The sequence below is a fragment of the Copadichromis virginalis genome, linkage group LG5, assembly GCF_057382275.1.
Source record: "Copadichromis virginalis isolate Kocher_CV1m ecotype Utaka linkage group LG5, C_Virginalis_male_GT1.1, whole genome shotgun sequence".
Classification (NCBI taxonomy): Eukaryota; Metazoa; Chordata; class Actinopteri; order Cichliformes; family Cichlidae; genus Copadichromis; species Copadichromis virginalis.
Genome location: NC_140622.1, coordinates 13,017,950 through 13,039,416, shown reverse-complemented (window position 1 = coordinate 13,039,416; position 21,467 = coordinate 13,017,950). Strand labels below are relative to the sequence as shown.

The 21,467-nt window shown below is 41.4% G+C and overlaps 2 protein-coding genes and 3 non-coding genes across 7 annotated transcripts in view; all 5 read right to left on the bottom strand.

Moving 5' to 3' along the window:
- Positions 1-9,099, bottom strand: part of eogt (EGF domain-specific O-linked N-acetylglucosamine (GlcNAc) transferase) — a 75,399-nt gene extending 66,300 nt beyond the window's left edge. The window contains exons 1-6 of one of the 2 annotated variants that reach the window (XM_085456033.1): positions 9,014-9,099; positions 7,440-7,692; positions 6,658-6,758; positions 6,363-6,471; positions 6,034-6,128; positions 5,840-5,944 (exon numbers count right to left, since the gene is read on the bottom strand). In XM_085456033.1, coding sequence (XP_085312159.1) covers positions 5,840-5,944; positions 6,034-6,128; positions 6,363-6,471; positions 6,658-6,758; positions 7,440-7,643 — 614 coding nt within the window. In that variant the 5' untranslated portion in view covers positions 7,644-7,692; positions 9,014-9,099. Of the gene's footprint in view, positions 1-5,839; positions 5,945-6,033; positions 6,129-6,362; positions 6,472-6,657; positions 6,759-7,439; positions 7,693-8,645; positions 8,825-9,013 lie in introns of those variants that run through there. The other variant, XM_085456034.1, reaches the window with a different exon arrangement.
- trnar-acg (transfer RNA arginine (anticodon ACG)) lies at positions 2,517-2,589 on the bottom strand. The gene has a single exon. It is a non-coding gene; the product is annotated as a tRNA-Arg (tRNA).
- trnar-acg (transfer RNA arginine (anticodon ACG)) lies at positions 2,699-2,771 on the bottom strand. The gene has a single exon. It is a non-coding gene; the product is annotated as a tRNA-Arg (tRNA).
- Positions 9,100-9,404: 305 nt separating the features above from the next.
- On the bottom strand, positions 9,405-20,858 carry tmf1 (TATA element modulatory factor 1). 2 transcript variants are annotated; one of them, XM_085456031.1, is made up of 17 exons: positions 20,198-20,858; positions 18,709-20,078; positions 17,913-18,016; positions 17,438-17,564; positions 17,156-17,261; positions 16,541-16,683; positions 14,709-14,875; positions 13,314-13,470; positions 13,098-13,190; positions 12,761-12,917; positions 12,451-12,643; positions 11,302-11,371; positions 11,122-11,214; positions 10,899-11,018; positions 10,604-10,762; positions 10,362-10,487; positions 9,405-10,221 (listed from the first exon to the last, which is right to left on the bottom strand). In XM_085456031.1, the coding sequence occupies exons 1-17, from the start codon at positions 20,331-20,333 to the stop codon at positions 10,081-10,083; spliced, it is 3,462 nt and encodes a 1,153-aa protein (XP_085312157.1). In that variant the 5' UTR covers positions 20,334-20,858; the 3' UTR covers positions 9,405-10,080. The 2 variants fall into 2 exon arrangements, with proteins under 2 accessions (XP_085312157.1, XP_085312158.1); XM_085456032.1 differs by having other exon boundaries at positions 18,709-20,075.
- On the bottom strand, positions 11,595-11,667 carry trnar-acg (transfer RNA arginine (anticodon ACG)). Its single transcript has one exon. It is a non-coding gene; the product is annotated as a tRNA-Arg (tRNA).
- Positions 20,859-21,467: the final 609 nt, after the last annotated feature.

Sequence of the window (21,467 nt, the reverse complement as noted above, 5' to 3'; positions counted from 1 at the left end):
AATTCCTCCACTTTACCATCGCGGTGTTGTGCAATAAAAATAAAAGTTATGTCCATATCCACACCATATACTGCAATGCCATTTCCCTCCTCTGGCACACAACCTGAAATCGGATGGATAAACAAGCAGACTAGCAAATTCAAAAAATTGGATGCTGGGTACCGGTTTTCTACAAGAACCAGTTCACGATTTTTCTATGGTGCCAGTTAATATTACTTTTTATTTTTCGCATGTATCTTTTGACAGTCTAGTCTGGCCATGCATCTTGCGGGGGGTTACCAGGGTTCCATCTCTAAATGACTGCTGGTCAGCAAACCTGGGAAACCCACAGATAATTGGAACTATGGCACGAAACCGCTTCCAAGACATCATGCAACACCTACGCTTTGATGACAAGTCCACCCGCAGTGATCGAGCAAAGTTCGCTGCAATTTCCAGTGTGTGGGGATCATTTGTCACCAACTGCATCACGTGCTACAACCCTGGTCTACATATCACCGTTGATGAACAGCTTTTCCCATCAAAGACTCGGTGCTGTTTCCTGCAGTATATTGCAAGTAAACCTGACAAGTTTGGGACACAAACACACAAATGCAAGAACAATCATGCCACTGTGCGATGTGTTCACTGCAACAGATACACATGTGGTAAATGCAGACTACAGATACCATGGCAGTGCCAGGATTGTGAGTGATTGCTGAAAATGTTGAAATGTACTCACTCACTTTTTATTATTATTTGTAAATATGTGTACAAATGGTTGGTTTTTTGTACTGTTTTTATCAATAAATCTCAGCAACAAAGGACATACACCCATGTGTGTTGATTTCTCCCTAAGATGGCAAACTGAAACACTCCAAGTTGGTGACTTTTGGAGATTTATTTCCCTGGATGATTGAGAATGCATCAAGATGAAACACAAAAGGAAGTGCACAGCTTTTAGCAGCTCCCCCACGCCCTCAATCACACACCCCCACTCCCCTCCCTCCAGAATTCCCAGGTAACAACCTAATATACATATGAATGACTAGCCAATTTAGCTTCCACTTGGCTGAAGCTAAAGCTTAGCTAAAAGCCTACCAGCCATTTGGCAACTCTCCGGGTTTTATAGGTAGAAAAGCCAAATGGCTGGTCTCTGGGAGTTTAAGTTAAGGCCTCCAAGCTACTAAAATCTTCCCAAAGCCACAGAATCAGATGCTAAACGAACTGGTGAGAAACATTGATTTACCTACCATGTTTTAAAACCAAAAGAGGAGCTGGGCCCAAAAAGACTTGCAACTCTTCTAGATGACAAAAAGCTTCAAAGGTGATTGAATTCACTGAGAAGTGAATTCAGTCATACTTTTCATGCTGTCTAACACTGCATAAATAGCCTAAGACCAGGGAGTAGAGGCAGGCTCATCTACTTACTGTGCACAAGACACATTGGCATGCGACAGAGCGGGTCCTCCAAGGCCAGTTAAAGAGACAAACACCAAGGATGTGGACAAGTGAGCAAAGATTTTGTCTGGAAGCTACAGCAAGTCTCTGTTGTTTGCCTAAGTTGTATAAACAGGAGGTAATTTAAAGACCCATTGTCTGCACGATCAACTGTGCTACATACAATATCGAAAGGCTTTTGGCTTCGGTCCTCAAGCCGTCGGTAGGCAGCTGGAAACGCCATCCTCAGAACGCTATGGATTTCATGAAGAAGGTCAGCCATATCGTTATGTAGGCAGAGGACACTACGGTCACTTACAATGGTAGAACTCTCTTCCGTTGTCTTACAGCTACCGAAGAAGTGGTGCTAGTTCACAAGAGCTTACAGGATGACCCCACCCTCACCAACAGGACCACCCTCAACACCAACAAAGTGTGAGTGTGTGGGTGCACCATGAATTCCCCAGTTTAACCCATTGTGGCTAACTCTTATAAGCAGGAAGTGGGAAACAAAGACTGCTAAGTCATCCTGTCCTCGAACACCACTGGTTCAAATATGTGGATGACGCCTGGGTGAAAGTCAAATTTCGGGATGTAAAACCAATCACAGATGACATTAAGGTGGTGCAAAAACACATCAGGTTCACCAGGAAGGATATGAAAAATGACACGCTAGCTTTCTTAGACTGGGAAATTGCCATCAGTAATAGGGGACATTTGAAAGTCATTGCGTAGTGTAAGCCAACGCATACAGTACTTAAGGTTTGACTCTCATCATCCACAACCTAGCACGACCTAGATGTCATCAGGACGCTATAAGACAGAGGGAACACCATGAGATTGGCTGCTGTGAGTAAATGTGATCATTCTAGCTGGATATTTGTTAAACCTTGGAAGGTACCCAAAGAACGCTACGGGGGAACTGAGCGAGACGAAGGACAAGCTCTGGCTGAAGGAAAACCTTTGGTGATCCCTTATGGTTTTAGGAGTATCAGAGGAGCTCAGATGCACTGTCTGAAAACGCTGTGCCTCGGTGGTTTTCACCCTCCGAAACTGACAGCATTGCTCCCAATATGCACAAAAGCAAGCAGACACTTCGAGCCAGCCAGGAGTCGAACCTAGAATCTTCTGATCCGTAGTCAGATGCGTTATCCATTGCGCCACTGGCCCCCCGCCAAGAAAATCAAAAGGTCAGGTGAGGTCAAAGTTTGTTCTCTGACCAAATTTGTACAATATTTAAGAGCGTATCCATTCCAACACGAAAAAAAAGCACGCACTGCGAACCAGCCAGGAGTCGAACCTAGAATCTTCTGATCCGTAGTCAGACGCGTTATCCATTGCGCCACTGGCCCACCTACAACGATCCCTGAAAGGGCAGGTCAGGTCAGGTGAGGTCAGGTCACACTTCGATCGCCTGCAGAATTCAAAGATAATCCTTCAAAATATTCCAGAAAGCAAAATCTCTTGATGCAGGCTCAAAACATCCAGGTAAGAAAAATCCCACAAGGTTGATTCTGTTTATACTGTTTCTAGTTTCCAGGTGAGCACAATCAACTTTGTCGGATTTCCTTACGCGGTTGATTGAACATCCATCCAGACATTTTGCCTCCCTTTGGCAAGGAATGCCTGAAGCTGCTACGTGAGTATAAGCAGGTGGCATGTAAGATGGCAGACTACAGGAACCGCTTGAGATTTAGCCTCAGACCTAAACAGGCTGGGATTACTCCTAAAAGTCTGCAAATGACATCATCTGTTTAAGGCCTCCAAGCTACTAAAATCTTCCCAAAGCCACAGAATCAGATGCTAAACGAACTGGTGAGAAACATTGATTTACCTACCATGTTTTAAAACCAAAAGAGGAGCTGGGCCCAAAAAGACTTGCAACTCTTCTAGATGACAAAAAGCTTCAAAGGTGATTGAATTCACTGAGAAGTGAATTCAGTCATACTTTTCATGCTGTCTAACACTGCATAAATAGCCTAAGACCAGGGAGTAGAGGCAGGCTCATCTACTTACTGTGCACAAGACACATTGGCATGCGACAGAGCGGGTCCTCCAAGGCCAGTTAAAGAGACAAACACCAAGGATGTGGACAAGTGAGCAAAGATTTTGTCTGGAAGCTACAGCAAGTCTCTGTTGTTTGCCTAAGTTGTATAAACAGGAGGTAATTTAAAGACCCATTGTCTGCACGATCAACTGTGCTACATACAATATCGAAAGGCTTTTGGCTTCGGTCCTCAAGCCGTCGGTAGGCAGCTGGAAACGCCATCCTCAGAACGCTATGGATTTCATGAAGAAGGTCAGCCATATCGTTATGTAGGCAGAGGACACTACGGTCACTTACAATGGTAGAACTCTCTTCCGTTGTCTTACAGCTACCGAAGAAGTGGTGCTAGTTCACAAGAGCTTACAGGATGACCCCACCCTCACCAACAGGACCACCCTCAACACCAACAAAGTGTGAGTGTGTGGGTGCACCATGAATTCCCCAGTTTAACCCATTGTGGCTAACTCTTATAAGCAGGAAGTGGGAAACAAAGACTGCTAAGTCATCCTGTCCTCGAACACCACTGGTTCAAATATGTGGATGACGCCTGGGTGAAAGTCAAATTTCGGGATGTAAAACCAATCACAGATGACATTAAGGTGGTGCAAAAACACATCAGGTTCACCAGGAAGGATATGAAAAATGACACGCTAGCTTTCTTAGACTGGGAAATTGCCATCAGTAATAGGGGACATTTGAAAGTCATTGCGTAGTGTAAGCCAAAGCATACAGTACTTAAGGTTTGACTCTCATCATCCACAACCTAGCACGACCTAGATGTCATCAGGACGCTATAAGACAGAGGGAACACCATGAGATTGGCTGCTGTGAGTAAATGTGATCATTCTAGCTGGATATTTGTTAAACCTTGGAAGGTACCCAAAGAACGCTACGGGGGAACTGAGCGAGACGAAGGACAAGCTCTGGCTGAAGGAAAACCTTTGGTGATCCCTTATGGTTTTAGGAGTATCAGAGGAGCTCAGATGCACTGTCTGAAAACGCTGTGCCTCGGTGGTTTTCACCCTCCGAAACTGACAACATTGCTCCCAACATGGGCAAAAGCAAGCAGACACTTCGAGCTAGCCAGGAGTCGAATCTAGAATTTTCTGATTCGTAGTCAGACGCGTTATCCATTGCGCCACTGGCCCCCCGCCAAGAAAATCAAAAGGTCAGGTGAGGTCAAAGTTTGTTCTCTGACCAAATTTGTACAATATTTAAGAGCGTATCCATTCCACACCGGTTCTGACTTAAACGGTAGTAACCAGACTGAAAAGCAGCGCACATTTCGGTGCTTTATTTCGGTGCTTTTTTTCCCTGAGCTGTGATACACTTCTAGCCAATCATTTTACGTTTCCGAGGATAGTAGGCGGGTCCAGGTACGTACGTTCTTTTAGAGCAGAGCTACAGATTAAAAATGCCCAAGGTGAAGCGGTCAAAAGTCTGGCTGTACTTCACAGCAAAAGATGCAAACTCAGCAGCCTGCAACAAGTGCTTTAAGCTGATACTGTGATACTGTCAAAGGAGGTAACACCTCAAATCCGGTGAAACACCTGGCGACGCATAGCGGGCTTTTTTTTAAAAGCCAAGAAATGCGCCGTATTTGATAGCTTGCTGCGAGACCTCACACCAAGCGCATCTACTGCGGGTGGGTTGCCTGTTATCGGACCCGGAGTTAGCAACATCCCCAAAAACCCGAAGAATAGAGTCCTGGCCCCTAGCCCTGCCAGTGTAGCAGAAATGATGACGGATGATGATGGCAGCAGCAGCCGTTCTTCTCTGCGTGAGTAGCTTAATGTTGTTCGTGTGTAATTTACGTTGAGTAGGCTAACCACGTTATTACATTAATGCATGTAAGGTGAACTAGCAAACATCATCATAGCTACATGCGGCTGTCTTCTTGTTTGATGGCAGATACTCCCTTCACCCTGGCCAAAAAGGCTAAAATGACCAAAGAAAAAGAGGGAAACGGTTAAACATGAGAGGTTTTTGGATAAAGTTTGTAGCTGCAGAAAAGGCTAACATTGTTATCTTTTTACAAAAAACCAGCTGAACATGAGAGGTTTTTGGACCAATTTTGTGTTCTCCATTCTTTAAGCACCGGTTTGAGCACCGTTTGAGCACCGGCACCGTTTCAAAAGTACCGATTTGGCACCGGTATCGGATAAAACCTAAACGATACCCATCCCTATTTGTGGATGTGTTGTGTTTTATATTTGTAAATCAAGGAAATCAGTGGGACAAACATCCAGCTTTCTTTTGTTAACAGTGGCTCCGGAAGATTATTAACACAAGCTCAAGATTTCAACAGAAGCCATTCATTGTAGTTTGATTGCTAAGTGTAGGATTCATGTGAATGTATCTGTCCTGCCTCACCAAGACTGCAAGGGGCTTTTGTGGTCGCCCTCTCCAACAAGTGCTTCCTTGATGAGTTTGCAGTGTCCACCAATCTCTCCTGTCTGAATGAAGTCCTCTTTGTACCTGCAGCATAAACACAGTTGACTTTCAAAGCATACTCATTGATGTTTAAAAAAATAAAAATAAAAACTGTATTTTCAAATTGCACTGACCTCTCATGACTTCTGCGTGGCTTTCGTAAGTCCAGGTAAAGATTTGTAGCCTTGCAGAATCTAATGTGACTACAACACTTTAATGAGGAGTCCCCCTTGAAATGCAAATTCATAAATATTTAGTATTCAGGTGACCAGCAAAATGTGGACCTTAAAGGCCATGAGAGTGGCCTCTTTACTAGGTTCTCTCTATACCACTGCTTTTGAACTTGAAATTATTTTAGGCTCATTGTCTGTGGACTCCTGTTGAATACTGCGTCTATTTCTACCTGTTGTTTCTTCCTGTTGACTCAAAGGCGTGTGGGAACTAAGGAAATGAGCAGACTTACTGGCCGGGTAGCCTTGCAGAGTGTTTTGAGCTCAGAGAGGCGCTCTTTGACGTAGCCGAAATCAGCCTGCTTCCAGAAAAGTTCCTGGGCGGCATCCAGTGAACGGGCCCTGACAGATTCAGACAAATCAGCAAAAGCACAACCATTACACCATCGATGACGCACACTTTGCATGAAACCACTTATACTGTGGAAAATTACATACACTGCAACTCAGTAAATCCAAAATTTCTTAATTTAAAAATCACGACAATAATTTTGGTAATTTCACTGAATATGATGTGAGGGACAGTACCATCCAGAGTCAGCTTTGGTGCACATAGGATAGCTGAAGCGTTTCTCTGGATCACAGTTCTTCTCATAACCCCAACAAAAAGACAGATCCTGGAGTGCATCCTGTTGTCAAAATACAAATTAATATAAGCAGTGTTGTGTGTGTATGTAGGAGAGAGAGGGTGTGAGAGAGAAAGAAATAAAGAAAAGTTACATTAAATCTTATCTTTCTTTTAGAAAATCCATTAGAAACAGAATGTAATATGCAATGTGAAAGACACAGCAGTGGTGATGGATTATCTGCTAATCCATTTACCTAACTAACCTAACTAAGCTGATGCAAAGTCTGTCTAGAAGCAATGGCCCCAGGCACTTAGTTGTGTAGTTATTTTGAATTAACAGAATTAACTTTATTCACTTAAGTCTTACAAAAACCACGTGGAAAGTTTGCAGTTTCACCAAAATACGATTTTAACAAGCTTTTAATTCAGCTGCTTCTATTTAGAGGAGTCTCTCTCTTGTAAAGAAGCACAGACAAAGCAAAATAAACTGTTAAGTTTCTTCTTTCTGAGTTCAGGAAAACAATATCCATTAAACCAATGCACAGAAATCCTGTATTTCAAAATTACTACTGTGTGGATCACAAGGAAATAGCTCGCATGATGCCTATACTCACAGGCAAAATAATTAATTAACCATTTTCATGTGAGTCATAAGTTAACAAGGTTACCTGTTATATTTTTTACCGTATTCTGAAAGTAAAGTAAAGAACAAACATTAACTCCAACCAAGTTCATATCTTACTTTAAAAGGGCAGAGCGGGTCCAGGCGGCATCGCTTGGCGACCCTCTTGTTGTTGTTCAGGAAATAGGGTACGTGCTCTGGTGGCAGGGAGATCGTGCTGTAGTTGAGAGTTGGTGTTGGTGGTTTGTGGTGTGGGTTTTCAGGCGTCTCAGTGATTACCACAAAGGGTGAAAAAACTATGCTCAGTGCTACCAGGAGCAGCATAGTCAGAATTACACAGACATGCGAAATAGATGCTTCCCTTCACCGCACACTGTGAAAAGGCAAGAGGCAGAGAAACAGACTCAGACTTGCAATGGGTAAAACTTAACACTGGAGTATACAAGCATGTGGGTACAAGCAAGTGCATGGGAGTGTAGCTCTGGGCAGATCTAAGCTTCACAAAAGGAAACGTTTTTTGTTTTTTTGTTTTTGTTAGTGTTAGTGACCTTTCTCCGTTAGTAAGCACAACTGAGGCTGCAGGGCCAAATGAGAAATATTCACTGGTAATAATGTGACCTAATATGCAGGTAGCCAGTGCAGTACCTGGTATTTACACAACAGCCAAATTTGCATGATCAATGCTATTTTGTCAAAAGTATGCATGTTCTTGCACAGCCTGGAGCCTTCGTCCCAATACCATTGACTGATGATTGAATAGTACAGTGTGACCTTTCTTAAAGCAGATACCACATTGTGCTGTATAACAAATGGCTCCCACACAGTTTCACATTCAAATGAAGGGAAGGAAACGAGGAAACTGCCTTATGCTGCACATTTGGTAACAATAGGTGGTGAAGGTTAACGTTATCGGTCATTAATTGCATATTCTCCTGGTGGTAACGTTGACACAGTTAGGTAAAGCTTAAATGTGTGTGACGTTAAGGCGGTGGTACTGATGTAACTGGAGACATGAAATTAAGAGCGCTACATCAAAGCACCGGCTAAGCATATATTGATCAAACTCAGTAATACCTGTGGAACACAAGTAAGCCTAAAACACGTCACCGACGAATTGTATCTATTTTTTACGATTATGGTTAGGTATATTTTAAATCTTTAAAAGGAGTAGTTTTAAAAAAGCCCTTGAGAAATCTGGCTTCATTTCCTCGAGTTTCTGACGTGCAGGAGCTCTCCGAGCGCATGAAAACTTCGTTTTTAGAGCGTTTAATTAATTCTTAAGTTTTAGCTAGCTTCCGGTCAATTAGCAAGTTAACTAAACTTTACCTCTACGTCGCGACCGTCAATAGTGACCTAACAGGCACGTGAGATGAGATTGAGGAGTTGTTGTGATTATAACGCATTACTTAAACGTTTCTTCGTCTGTGGATAAAAAAAAAAGGAAAATACGAACTGAGGCTGACCGGTAACTGAAGTATACTATGCAGAGGCTAACATCTAGCCTTTAAGTTCTTGACAAAGACAAGGAGCCCCCTTAACGTTAATTTTAAGATAGACTAAAGAGGCAGTACAAGAAAAGGAGCAAGAAAAAATGTTTTTACATTTCCGAGAAACAAAACCTTTAAAAGAAACGAGACCCTTATCAGTGGTTGCCTATAAAAGATTGCTATAAGTTTATATGAGAGACAGTTTACCTGAATGCAGTCTGCTTTCCCCAGATTGAAGCGATGCAGTGACCGGCGGTCGCCATAACACCGGAAACCTTACACCGGCATGTAATACGAACATTCGGCCATAGGGTGGCGCTGTCCACCGCAGTTTTCTGATAGTAAACGGCACTATAACGCTCTCCACACTCCACGTTATTACAAAATACATCATTCAGTTTAATAATAAAAACACAAATATTCAGTGCAAACTTGTTAATGTGCTTTGTCTCTTACAGAATATTATTCAAATGTAACTAAGGCCACTCAGTTTCAGAATATCATCTCACATTCTAGGTGTTACAATATGGCATTAGTAATTTGTATCAGTCATTTTTTTTAAGTTTTAGTCTTGCCAAAAAGTGAAAGAGACACATAGAATTGTTCAGAACAGATTTATTGTTGTGTTGCACTGAGATGTAGTGTTTTATTTGAATGCAATGAAAATTCGATCTTCTGTGTGATTTAACAATAAAGAACCAACTTACTTTTTACTAACCTAATAAATGTATATTAATTTACATATGTATAAAGTTTGAAATCCAATCTTCAGGATTTCACTCAAAGACTACTCAGGCCTACACCACACTTTGTGATCTGTAAGGTGTTAAGAACAATACATAAATTTCTCTGTACAATACATTTTATATATATCTTAAACCTTTCTGATTATAAAGAAATGTTGGATGAATTCATATAGTGAAAAAACCTTCACCAGCTCATACAATTTAAACTATACAATACTATGTTAAAGGTTCAATCACAAGAAATTTTGAAAGCAAACTCCCAAAGATTCCAGATGGACGAGTCAAGTCAACGTCGACAATTCTTCACATACTGATTCTGTATTCATTGTATGCTTTGCACAATTCCAATATTGACACTTAAATAAAGCATATGATAATCAATTAAAACAAAATAACAAATATGAATGAATTTCCTTCTTACACAGTGATTCAACTTAAAAGTTCTACCTCATTGTTTCTTGTGAATGCATTTATTGTTGATATTGTCAGCTGATTCGTGCCCCAAAATAACACGTAAAGGAAACTGGTTTATTTCTGGTTCTTCAGCAATTCATCGATTTGGGTTTTGTACATATTCTTTACATCTTCAAGGTCCAGTCTCAGCTCCTCTGCTTCTTCAGCCTTTTCTCCATACATCTGCAGAATGGTGTTATGCCTCTGCTCCAGATCCTGAAATGCACAGCCACAATAATCAGAAGACACTCTGCAAATAAGCCCTCTCAAGAGGAAATATGATTCAATTCAAGTTTTGACATCTGGCAGCATGGAAAATGTATAACATTAATTCCCTGCGCTGTACAGCCTTGTACCTTCAGCTGAACTTTCAACTTGGGGATCTCTGTCACCTTCTCCTCCATCTCATCGTTTTGATTTGTGAGTCGAACCAGCTCCTGTGCCATCACAGATCGTCTCCTCTCCAGATTAGCGATCTCAAGCTAAAAAGGGGAGAAAAAGAAAAGGACAAAAAGGTGAGGTGCAGTACAAATAACTGCGTGCATTTGCTGATAGCAGAAGCAACAGCCTAATCACTAAAATTTTAATTCGACATTACCTGCAGCTGTGCTATCTCTCCTTCTCTCAGTTTGAGTTGAGACTGGAGGTTTTCTATGATGCTGGAGCCTCCAGACAGTCTGGCCGCCTCATACAGGTTGGTCCCACTCATCGACATGGACATAGTCATAGTGCCCAGTGAATGGTCTAAAGAGTCATCCTGCAGATGGATTAAGAAGAAGGAGAAAAATAATGTACAAAAGGACATCACAGCATTTAAAAACTCATCTTCAGTTTACAGACTTAACCTTTTTTATCATATTCCTAACTACCTCTATGAGAAAAGTAGAATGCACCTGTGAAAGAACAGAAGTGTGCAGCCCATTGTCTGCCCCACTCATCGAGCTGGAGCGAGACAAGGAGGGTGTAGATGATGCTAGGGCCTCTCCAACTGATTGTGTCGTGGCCTTTCGCTCCTGATAGGACACAATTGAAATAATGAAGTCATGACTGAATGAAGAAAAGTCAAAACAGAAAAGAAAAGGAAAAAAAAACAACACATAAGAGATTCTCTCAAACCTTTTCCTTGAGTGCTTCCTGTGCCAAATAGCATTTCTTCTTTTCTTGCTCTACCTTCATCTTCTCCATCTCTAACTGATTAGTCAGCAGTAACTGGTAGAAGGAGCAAAAAAAAGATGCCCATGAGAAATCATTTTCATACAGGACAACATCATAAGTAGAAAATAGCTTTTTTGGTACCTTTTCTTTCTTTGTTTCCTCTAACGTTCGATTGTGTTCTCCTTGCAGGTTTTCCAATTCAACACGATCCCTACATTGATAAAATGAGCAAGAAGTCACCAAAAAAAATTAAACAGCAATAAAAACAGTGCAATACATCTGTGAAATGCTACAAATGAAAGCCTAACTGTGTGATATAAAGGATTACTTTTCTACTTTTCTACATGGTTCCTCAGGGAGAAAAAAAAAGGTTTATATCTAATGTATTTATATTTCCAACAACTTGTTTTTTGTTAAAAGACCAAAAACAGTGACGAGCCAGCCAGGAGTCGAACCTAGAATCTTCTGATCCGTAGTCAGACGCGTTATCCATTGCGCCACTGGCCCCACCACACCCTCTGCTTTCCTCATCAAAGAAAACAGTCTGCCACTGAAACCACTCGCTGACACATGAGTGGGTGTTGAGGGGCCTCAGCTTCACAGTCACAAATGGCTTTGTTGAAAAACAAAAGCACTCCAGGAAGGATTAGCATTACAAGCGAGACTACTGTGACTCAGTTTTCCTGTCTCACTGAGAAAAACCCGAGCTACTCATTTCTTTTCACATACATATGAAAGAACAAAACCAAACTGCAATCTACAAACAAAGCCTAGCAGAGACTGTAAGATGTTTTTCACCATTAATCTTGACACAGAATATTTTTCTATTGGCACAACATAAAACCACAACCAAAGAGATTTCATTTCATTCAGAGCAACTAATGCAATAAATGCAGCATTTCATTGTGCTGCTCAAACTCTTTGTGTTGTTAACTGATGTTTCAAAGCAGGTTTTTGGAACCAATAAGAAAAACCACAGCGAAAAAAGACAAATGAAATTCAAAGTCAGGCTCTAAGTTCTACACAAAGCCTCTCTGACAACGTGGAGAACAATCCCATTTTTGACAGTCACACTAACACTTTTTTTTGTGCAAAGCAAAGAAAAGCCACCAACAACCAAACGGCAAAAATTGATAATTATCAAACAAACTAACCACACATATGTTTACTTTAACTCCACATATAAGCCACATACAGTAAACGCGGTATACATGATGATGGGGATGATCTACATGAGCACTTAACCCTGTAGACTCCAGTTTGTTTGGTTGGTTTTTTTAAATTTATTACCTGCTGCTCTCATCTTCCAATTTCTCCCTCTTGTTTTTCTCAGCATCCAGCTGTGCCAGAAGCCTGGCTTTCTCCTGCCGAAGCAAGGAATTCTGGGATTCCAGAGAGGCTAACTGGGACTTAATGGACAACAGTTCTTCTGTTGCTGATCGCTCTTTCTCCACAGCAATGGCTAGCTGCGCCTGGGCATCCGCTGTTTAGAGGGGGTGCAAAAACAAATCAAGCTTTTATTCCCCACTTTCTACGATACTGTAATTTGCTGTTTGTTTTACACAGACATGGTGTAAAAGCTTAAATCCCTAAGTCTCACCAAGCCTGTCAGAGATATTCTTCTCAAGTTTTTCCCACGAGGCCGTTTGACCACCCAGTGAGGCCTGTAGGTTTTCAATTTGTCGCAGTAAAGGTCGCGTGGCAGAGGTAACGCTCTGGCTGAGCTCCTGGTTCCTAGTTTCTGCATCCTGAAGTCTCTGACAGAAGACAAGAAATGATGGCATGCATTAAAAAAAGAATTCTGTTGCTATATTTAAAAAAAGATGAGCTCTTTACTGTCATTGTACATGTACCACGAAATTGTTGTAAAATTATTTTCTTCTATCAAAATGTATTTTTCGTCTATTGAGATAATTTAGTTGGAAATAGTATGCTACCTGTTGAAGTTCACTGATCTCCTCTCTCAAATAATCTTCTTTCCTGGCCTGCTGTTGCTCTGCTCTCTGCAGTGCCAGCCTCAGGTCAGCCACCTGTACACAGCATTAGACAACAATATAATGTTGAGTTAACTATTTTTTTTAAATTGCACCAGTATCTTATAGTTGATGTTTATCACATGTGTTTTATATATTTAGTGTGTGGCCCAGTGTTACCTGGTTTGCTAGGGCTTCCTGTTGTATCTTGGCCTCCTCCTGAGCCTTCTCCAGAGCCAGACTCAGCTGTTCTCTGGCCTGAGTCTCCCTGCTCAGAGCCACCTCTTCAGCCTCACTGGCTCTGCTGGCATTTACCTTGTGTAGTTCTGCTAGCTCCCTAACAGAGATATTGAAGAAGACCATCATCACTGTGACTTTCCATAAATATTACAATCAGCACATGTATCTATGTATATTTATTTAGAGTGGTCCCGGCTCTAAGGTAATATAATAATGAGATGCCTTCGGCTACGTTCACACTGCAGGTGAAAGCGCATCAAATCCGATTTCTTTGACCCTATGCGACCCATATCCGATCATGGTATGACAGTGTGAACGGCACAAATCCGATATTTTCAAATCAGAGCTGGGTCACTTTCGTATGTGGTACTGAATCCGATACATATCCGATGTTTTAGAAAGCGACTGCTGTGTGAATGGTCATGTCACATTAAATCTGTCTTTTGCGTCACTGACACAAGACAGACGCCAATTATCAGCTCCGGAGAAGACATTGCAAACGCTTCCTGGCCATCAAGCGTAGATGTTAGTGAAACTGTTGGGAAGTCAACGTTGGAGAAACGTGAGCATGTTATTTGTACTGTATAATCTGCAGATTCTGACAGAAATCTGCAGCTATCCTTTGAAGCACCGCTCCTCTAAAACAGCAATAAGGATAATTATTAGGTTATCTACATTATTATGTAAATAAAATAACTTAAAACAAAAATTGGGAAACGTAAAGTCCGAAGTCTTTATATTAAGGGCCATCAGTCAAACAATACTATTTGGTCTGGGTATAAACAGAGCGCGTTGTGTGTGACGTCTTCTTTTGAGCATTCGGGCCGCTTTGACCGTTCACACTAGAGAGCGTTTGCTGTCACATTTTATTTGTATTGTGAACAAGCAGACAAAAAATCGGATTTGATCAAAAAATCGGAATTGAGCATTAACACCTGCAGTGTGAACGTAGCCTTAGTGTACATGGAACGAGCATGGCCGTGAATTGTCACTTTAAATGAAAGGCATGTGGAAAAACAACCACATGGCTTGTTCTGTTTTAAAATACATATCAAAGTTCAACTCGTGGTTGTAAAACATTTAATCAGCCTGACTCACACAAATTAGTTTTTGGCTTTTGGCCAAAATTTGTGTCTTCACAGTGTAAATATGGCAATGAGGAAATAGTATCAAGGGAAACATAGGGAGAGAAAAAACTTTGCAAAAAGAAAACAACATGGATGAGTGCACTCTAATAGCTCTGGTTAACATATGAATGTCTTTACGAATACAGTGACCATTTAGGATCTGCAAAGAATTTGTCATGTTGCAAGCTTATGAGGTTAGTTTGCTTACTTATAAGAGTTGTCCAGAGCAGCCTCGAGGCTCCTGTTTTTCTCCTGCAGCTCCTCAGTGTCTGACTGCAGCCTGCTCAGTTCCTTCTCCTGGCGCTCCACCACACCATTCAGCTTCTTGATGTTCTCTCTGTGCTGTTTCTCCACCTCCTCCTTTCCATCTAGAACCTGCACATAACAGGAAACCATGATCATTTTATAGTTGAAGTAAATATCAATAATTGTCTACACTGGATGGGCAAATGAGATACAAATGTGTTTGAGAAAAAAAAACAACTGAGAAAAAGTGACTTTATCATGTTACATTTACCAGTAATAAATGACTAGTAAATGCCATGATTTACAACATTGTTTTCTTTAGATCTCCTGCAAGAAAACAAAGTATAAGACTTTGGCTTGACATACCATACGTTACACGTGACCATGTTGAAGCCATAATCCACACTACCATAACAAACTGAGAAAACTAGTATGAGCAGCATTGTTTAACAGTGTAAGCAAATGTAACAGTGTTCTTAAGGTGTGCATTTACTCATCATTTTGGAAAGTGACATTTTTATTTTCCACAGTCTCAAGAGTATGATTCAAGGGGCTTTTTCATTTAAAACAGGGAAGAGGAGGCTGTTGAGAGCTTGAAAGCATTTTGGAATTACTTTCATTTTTAAAACAAGCCCCATCTAGTACCATTACTGAAAGGACATGCCAAAACATGCAATAAAAGTAAACCCCTCTTGTAATAAAACCAAATGAATTCCCATAAAATGAGAGCTGAAGAATAAAAACGCTCCCAATCAGCACAATTACGAGCAAGTTCAGCTTAATTATAAACTAATTAACAGGTACCTTTTGATTCTTCCAACATAAGATTTTTTAAATGAGAATAAGAAAGAAAAGTATGTCTTTGTGCCCCCTTTTCCCTGTTAATGCCCTATCGGCCCCCCTGGCTAAACTTTGCTAGATCGGCTCCTGCACAGTTACCAGCCGTCAGCTACATAGAAAAAGATCCTGGTGTAGAAAGTAATAATAAATAAATTCTAACAACAGATTATCAAGCTGAAACGTGCTGCTGTTGTTCAGCTGCTGGTTTCCTCTTTCTGGCGCGAAGTGGGCCAAAAACAAAGAAGAGAGACGGACTCGCGACAGAAAAGCCGATCAGCTGATCATTGATCAGTTTCATGATTGAAGTAGCAGCAGGAGAGGAAGGAAGAGAGAAGAGGCAGTTGGTCCATATGTTGTTAAGCTTAACGCGGGAATGCTTTACAAACATTCAGAGATGAACTTACACATTTGCTTTACTTCTCTCTGGGATCACTTCCTCAGAGATGAAATGACGGTTTGGCTACAAATACACACAGCAGCACTATCACGTGACGCACACTGCTCCGACGTGCTACCGTTATGAGCCAAGTTACGCTGTGTCGCAAGTTTTGTGAGGTGCTTTTTTGATATTTAATGGATCAGTTTACATTTTTTATTTCTCTCCGATATCTGATCCAATAATTTAGGTCAGTATCGGACCGATACCGATATGTAATATCGGATCGGTCCATCTCTAGTAAAATACCCTAAAATAATAGCGACTATCAGATGAACCCTATATGAACACGCACTTGGCGACAGTGAAAAGAAAAAACTCCCTCTTAACAGGAAGAACTGGAAGCCGTGATCGGTTAAAGGTGAGGGAAGGAAGAGAGAACAAAATAAGTTGATCCAGGAAAATGAAATTAAACACAAAAACTCAAACTAAACTGCCTTAAAACTAAAATGCTTTAAATAACAGTTGGGTATGAACTTTTATTCAAGTGTAGTATTGAACACATCCCAAATCCCTACCTGCTGGAGCTGTCTCAGCTCTTCCTCTTGATCCTTGATTTTCTTTTGTTGTTTGGTGATCTTTGTGTCACTCTCCTTCTCCTTCACACGCAGTTTCTTGATGATGTTGCTGTGCTGTAGCTGCTGTTTGGACAGCTTTTCACCTAAAAGTGAGAAAAATAAAAACCTACTCAGACACTTTAACAAAGCCGATATGTGATGCTAAGTGGGGCGATCGTGGCTCAAGAGTTGGGAGTTCGCCTTGTAATCGGAAGGTTGCCGGTCCGAGCCCCGGTTTGGACAGTCTCGGTCATTGTGTCCTTGGGCAAGACACTTCACCCGTTGCCTACTGGTGGTGGTCAGAGGGCCCAGTGGCGCCAGTGTCCGACAGCCTCGCCTCTGTCAGTGCGCCCCAGGGTGGCTGTGGCTAAAATGTGTGTGTGTGAATGGGTGGATGACTGGATATGTAAAGCGCTTTGGGGTCCTTAGGGACTAGTAAAGCGCTAAATAAATACAGGCCATTTACCATTTAATCAGTAATAACCTAACAAGTAAGAGCTACTGTCCTACCAAGTGTTGATTATGCCATCTGTTGGTTGCGGTGGAAAAAAAACATGTTCCATAAACAAGTCTTACCCTCTTCCAGCAGACCTCTGATCTGCTCCTCCTTCTCCTTGATGATCTCCATTGTATCACTGGCGTTTAGTCTTGTGGAAAGCTCCTCTCGCAAACCCTTTATCTCCTACAGCACCAAAAGAATAAAATAAAATCTTTGCCACAAAAATTTTGGACATGTAAAATTTTAATTGTCCATCTAGAAGTAATTGTGGTAGGAGAAATACATGAAAGGTCAGCACCTTTCATTTATTTTGTTAATCATAAGTTAACAAGTCACAGACTAAGAGCTCTTAGCATTACCTTCTTAGCTATGTCTCTCTCTTTGCAGGCCAGCTGAGCCTTCCTTTCTGCCTCTGCTATACGCTGGGTGAACTCTTCCTTCAGGGACTGAACAGTGGAGCTCTCCTCCTTCAGACCTATCACTTCACTGGAGGATGAAAGACCTCATTAGTTTAAAAGCTCATTTTGAAAGACAACCTCAAGACCAAGCCAGCGTTTAAAAATCCATACTAGTAGATTAGTATGACAATTCAGAGTCACTTAATTTTTAAGTAAAGGATTTGAAATTCTTAGCAGACTCTTACAGTACTGTCATGCCAATTTAGAAATCCATTTCATTAAATCAGATTGACTTATTCTCCCCTTGCTTGCTCAGTGTTTGCACAGTGGCATTATGCTGGTGACATTTCATCTCACCTACATATCCGGAAGACCAGCACTCCTGGCAAGACTGTTTACACTTCCTTTGTGAACCAGGTGTCTGCCTCATACTCACTCTTTCAGATTGTCACACTCCTCCTCCAGTGTGGCCTTGTCTTTGCTAACTGCCAGCAGCTGAGACTCTCTCTTCTCAAGACGCCCTGATAGCTCATCAATAACCTATAACGTGACCACAACATGCTCTGTATTTACAGAAGATTCTAAAAATGTCGCAAAAGAAATCATTTGGTTCTGTTTAACAAGAAGCGAAATTCTTAAAGTTTATGAATAAAGATTCCAATTTGTCAGGTAAATACATATTTATGGATAAAGAGAAACATTACTTAGATTATAAGCACTGTTACTCAATTCACTGAAAATAAATCCATGACTACTTTTAATACAACCAAGTAAACGATTTAGTCCTTTCTTAAGCAAATATTCAACAAAATTGCTGATTAAAAAGAAGCTTTAAAATAATCTTAAACAGAAAAAACAAAGTACCTAAAGTCACACTAAATGCGCTGAAGATCAAGCGCTGTACAGTTCACAAGCTGTCATGATGCTGTGACATGACAATCTAACAAAGCAATTTCTCCCTTTCTTGCATATGGAGGAGAAAAACTATGCTAAAAATGTTTTTTGTAAATTTATTATTTTTAAATGTGACTCATTTGCCACTTCATCAGTTATACATTACTTTTCAGTTACAGATAAAAACCTACCCTTCTTTGAGCAGTAACCATTTTGCAGGTTGTATTCAATGGATTTTAGAAGCAATATGGACTTTTTCCAACTAGATCTGGCAGTATGTGCATTGCATAAACAATCTTTTCAAATGACAGGACCAGATGCAGACAGCATTTGGTTACCTTCTGAAGCTCCAGTATCTGGACAGTTGAGGCACTTTTCATTTCTGCAGTGATTGGTGGAGTGATCTGTTCTTCAGCTGCAGCGGTGGCATCAGACAGTGTGAGATTAGCCTCCTGCTCTGTCAAGTCTTCGGGCTGCTCGCTATTCACAGGTGTCGCACTTCGTCCGCTTTCCTCCATCTCATCCAGCGACTGCTCCCGCATTGTTTCAGTGAATCCCTCCTCGTCATCTTCTTCCTTCTCATCTACCTTTGCTGCCTCTCCACCTTCCTGCTTCTGACATTCAGCTTGTTGCACTGTTAAAGGGGCAGGACCCGCAGTGACGGATGCTAGAGTCCGACTGCCAGGGATTTCGTCATCCGAGTTGACCTCACTGACGCTCCGGCTATCCAGTGACTGCACGCTAAAGGAATCAATACGCTCAAATGCATCTGAGGAGGAACCACAGCTCTCTGTGAGTTTTGGGTAGTCTTCTAGTCTAGGAAAATCTCCACATGTGGAGGCAGTGAGAAGCTGGAAGGAGCCCTGCATTAGGTGAAGGCCAGTCTTTCCTTCACCGGTTTCTTGTCTAGAGCTGGCTGAGCTCTCGCTCAGCACACTCTCATGGTCAAGCACTTCAATGTCACTGGTGGTTGAGGTTCCTGAGGAGAAAGCACTAACTGGAGGAGAGGGTGTATCATTCTGACGATCCTCTGTCTTTGAGTCTTTATGCTCTAGGAGTACTTCCTTAGTGGATACGGGAGGTGACGGATCAGAAGGGGCAGCACTCTTAGGTTGAGGGGAATCTGTGGTATCCTTCTCTGGTTGGTGTTCTATTGAAGTGTGTGACTGCTCTGCTTTTGAGTCAACAGAAACTACTGAGTCAGCATCTGTTTTCACACTGCTTGCTTTACTGTCAGAGTCACAAGGAAGATCACTGGAAGAGGAAACAGGAGAAACTGGCTGCAGGAGGACAGTGTCTGCTGGTGAGGGCTTGATCTCCACCACCTGGATCTCACCAGCTTTCTGACTCTCATGGATCTTATCAGCAGGTCCAGATTGAGGATCCTCAACCACGAATAACATTTGACTCTCCACATCTTTTTGGACAACAGCCTCTTTGATTTGCTTTTCTTTCTCTTGAGGCCGCCTTTGAGACTTAGTAGGGGGTACTGACACAACCTGAGTTTTGGTGACAGCCTGTGAATCTCCAGGTGACAAAAAGGCACTGAAAAAATTTTCGGATTCATCCACAACAGTACGAGTGACGGGAGTAGTGATGGCTTCCGATGAAGGGGGTGGTGTGATGGTCTTTTCCTCGGTGGGTGCTTCCCACTGTGTCAACCCCCAGCCTCCACTTAATGAAAGCTTTCCAGGTAATGTGACATCTGCTGAGAAAGATTATTTATGTCAAGTCTTTCGATAGCTTTAGCTTCTAATTTTACATTTGCATATCATTTACATACATCAACATTAGCTGTTAACACGCTATATTACATTAATTACTTACCGTGGTGGGGCATTACAGTTGTACCACCCCACTGGTCCTCCTCTTTGATGTCCAGAACTCGGTCGATTGACTTCTGAGCTGATGTTAAAGCTTGTTTAGCGAAGCTGGACAGGTGAGATGCGTTGAACCAACTCATTTTGCTTATAAGGCAAGACAGCAAACAAACTCCAAGTTCAGGATTTGTAACACGGATGTTAGAGCGAATTCAGCGTCAGCAGAAGAATACGTTTATTTTTTCCGTTTTTCCATTTTTTTATATAGATATATAATCAACGCCGACTGGTTGGGAATAATCTGCACTGTCAAAAAACGGACTGTCCACTCCAAGCTTTGATGACAGCAAGTTACCAAACAGCTAGTTAGCAATGCATACCTTTGGTGTATATGGACAGTACCAATGCACTATAGTTTCGGATCGAAAACTGACAAGCTGGCCCTCAAAATCGCTTTCACGCCAAAGGTCAGTCATGCAGGAATACAGTTATCCCCAGAACTCTGCAACCATCGCAAATTCAGACCATTCTCACGTTTAATCCCAAATTTCACGGCTACTTTCCTTGGTTGTCATCGTTTGTTTTGGTCGCTCACAACTTGTAGCAATGCTAGCATTAGCTTGCTCGCTGCTTCCTTTTCCACGTAGCACAGTGACGTCATTATCCGGTCTGAGCCGTAACCCAGCGAAGAAGCGCGTCCGTGCCCCTCCCCCTCCGTAAATATTAGCACAACAGACAGCTATCAGCCAGTAAACGGTATCATTGGTTATTAAACTGTCTCTTAAATCTATTTTTGTGTTTTATTTATTAACCGAGGATACGAGTAAAATAAGGAGTAAAAGAGAGTTTGACTTTGAAACCATTTGTCATTCGTTTCATCAGTGTTTATTAACCAAAAATGTTTGTTTGATTGATGCAAAGAACTTTCTTAGAAGGAAAACCGAAAATTCAGCTTTAGAGAAAGGACATTGCAATATGGTCTGAAAATAAGAACATGAACAAAATATATATATATTGGGGGTTTTTTGTTGTGATATAACCCTGGCATTCAAAGGCTGTATGTAAATATGTTAAGCTTCTGAAGTTTACCCTGGCTCTTGAGCAATCCTTTTGGGAACCAGATCCACATAGGAGGTAGTGCCAACTCCTGCTAAGAATAATCTCATTATAACACATTTAATTGGAAATATCTATATTTAAAAATATGTGAATGTGCTTGAATATGTGAGGAAAAATATTTGGTTATTTAAAGGTGGATTTTGATGTAATTTGTTTGC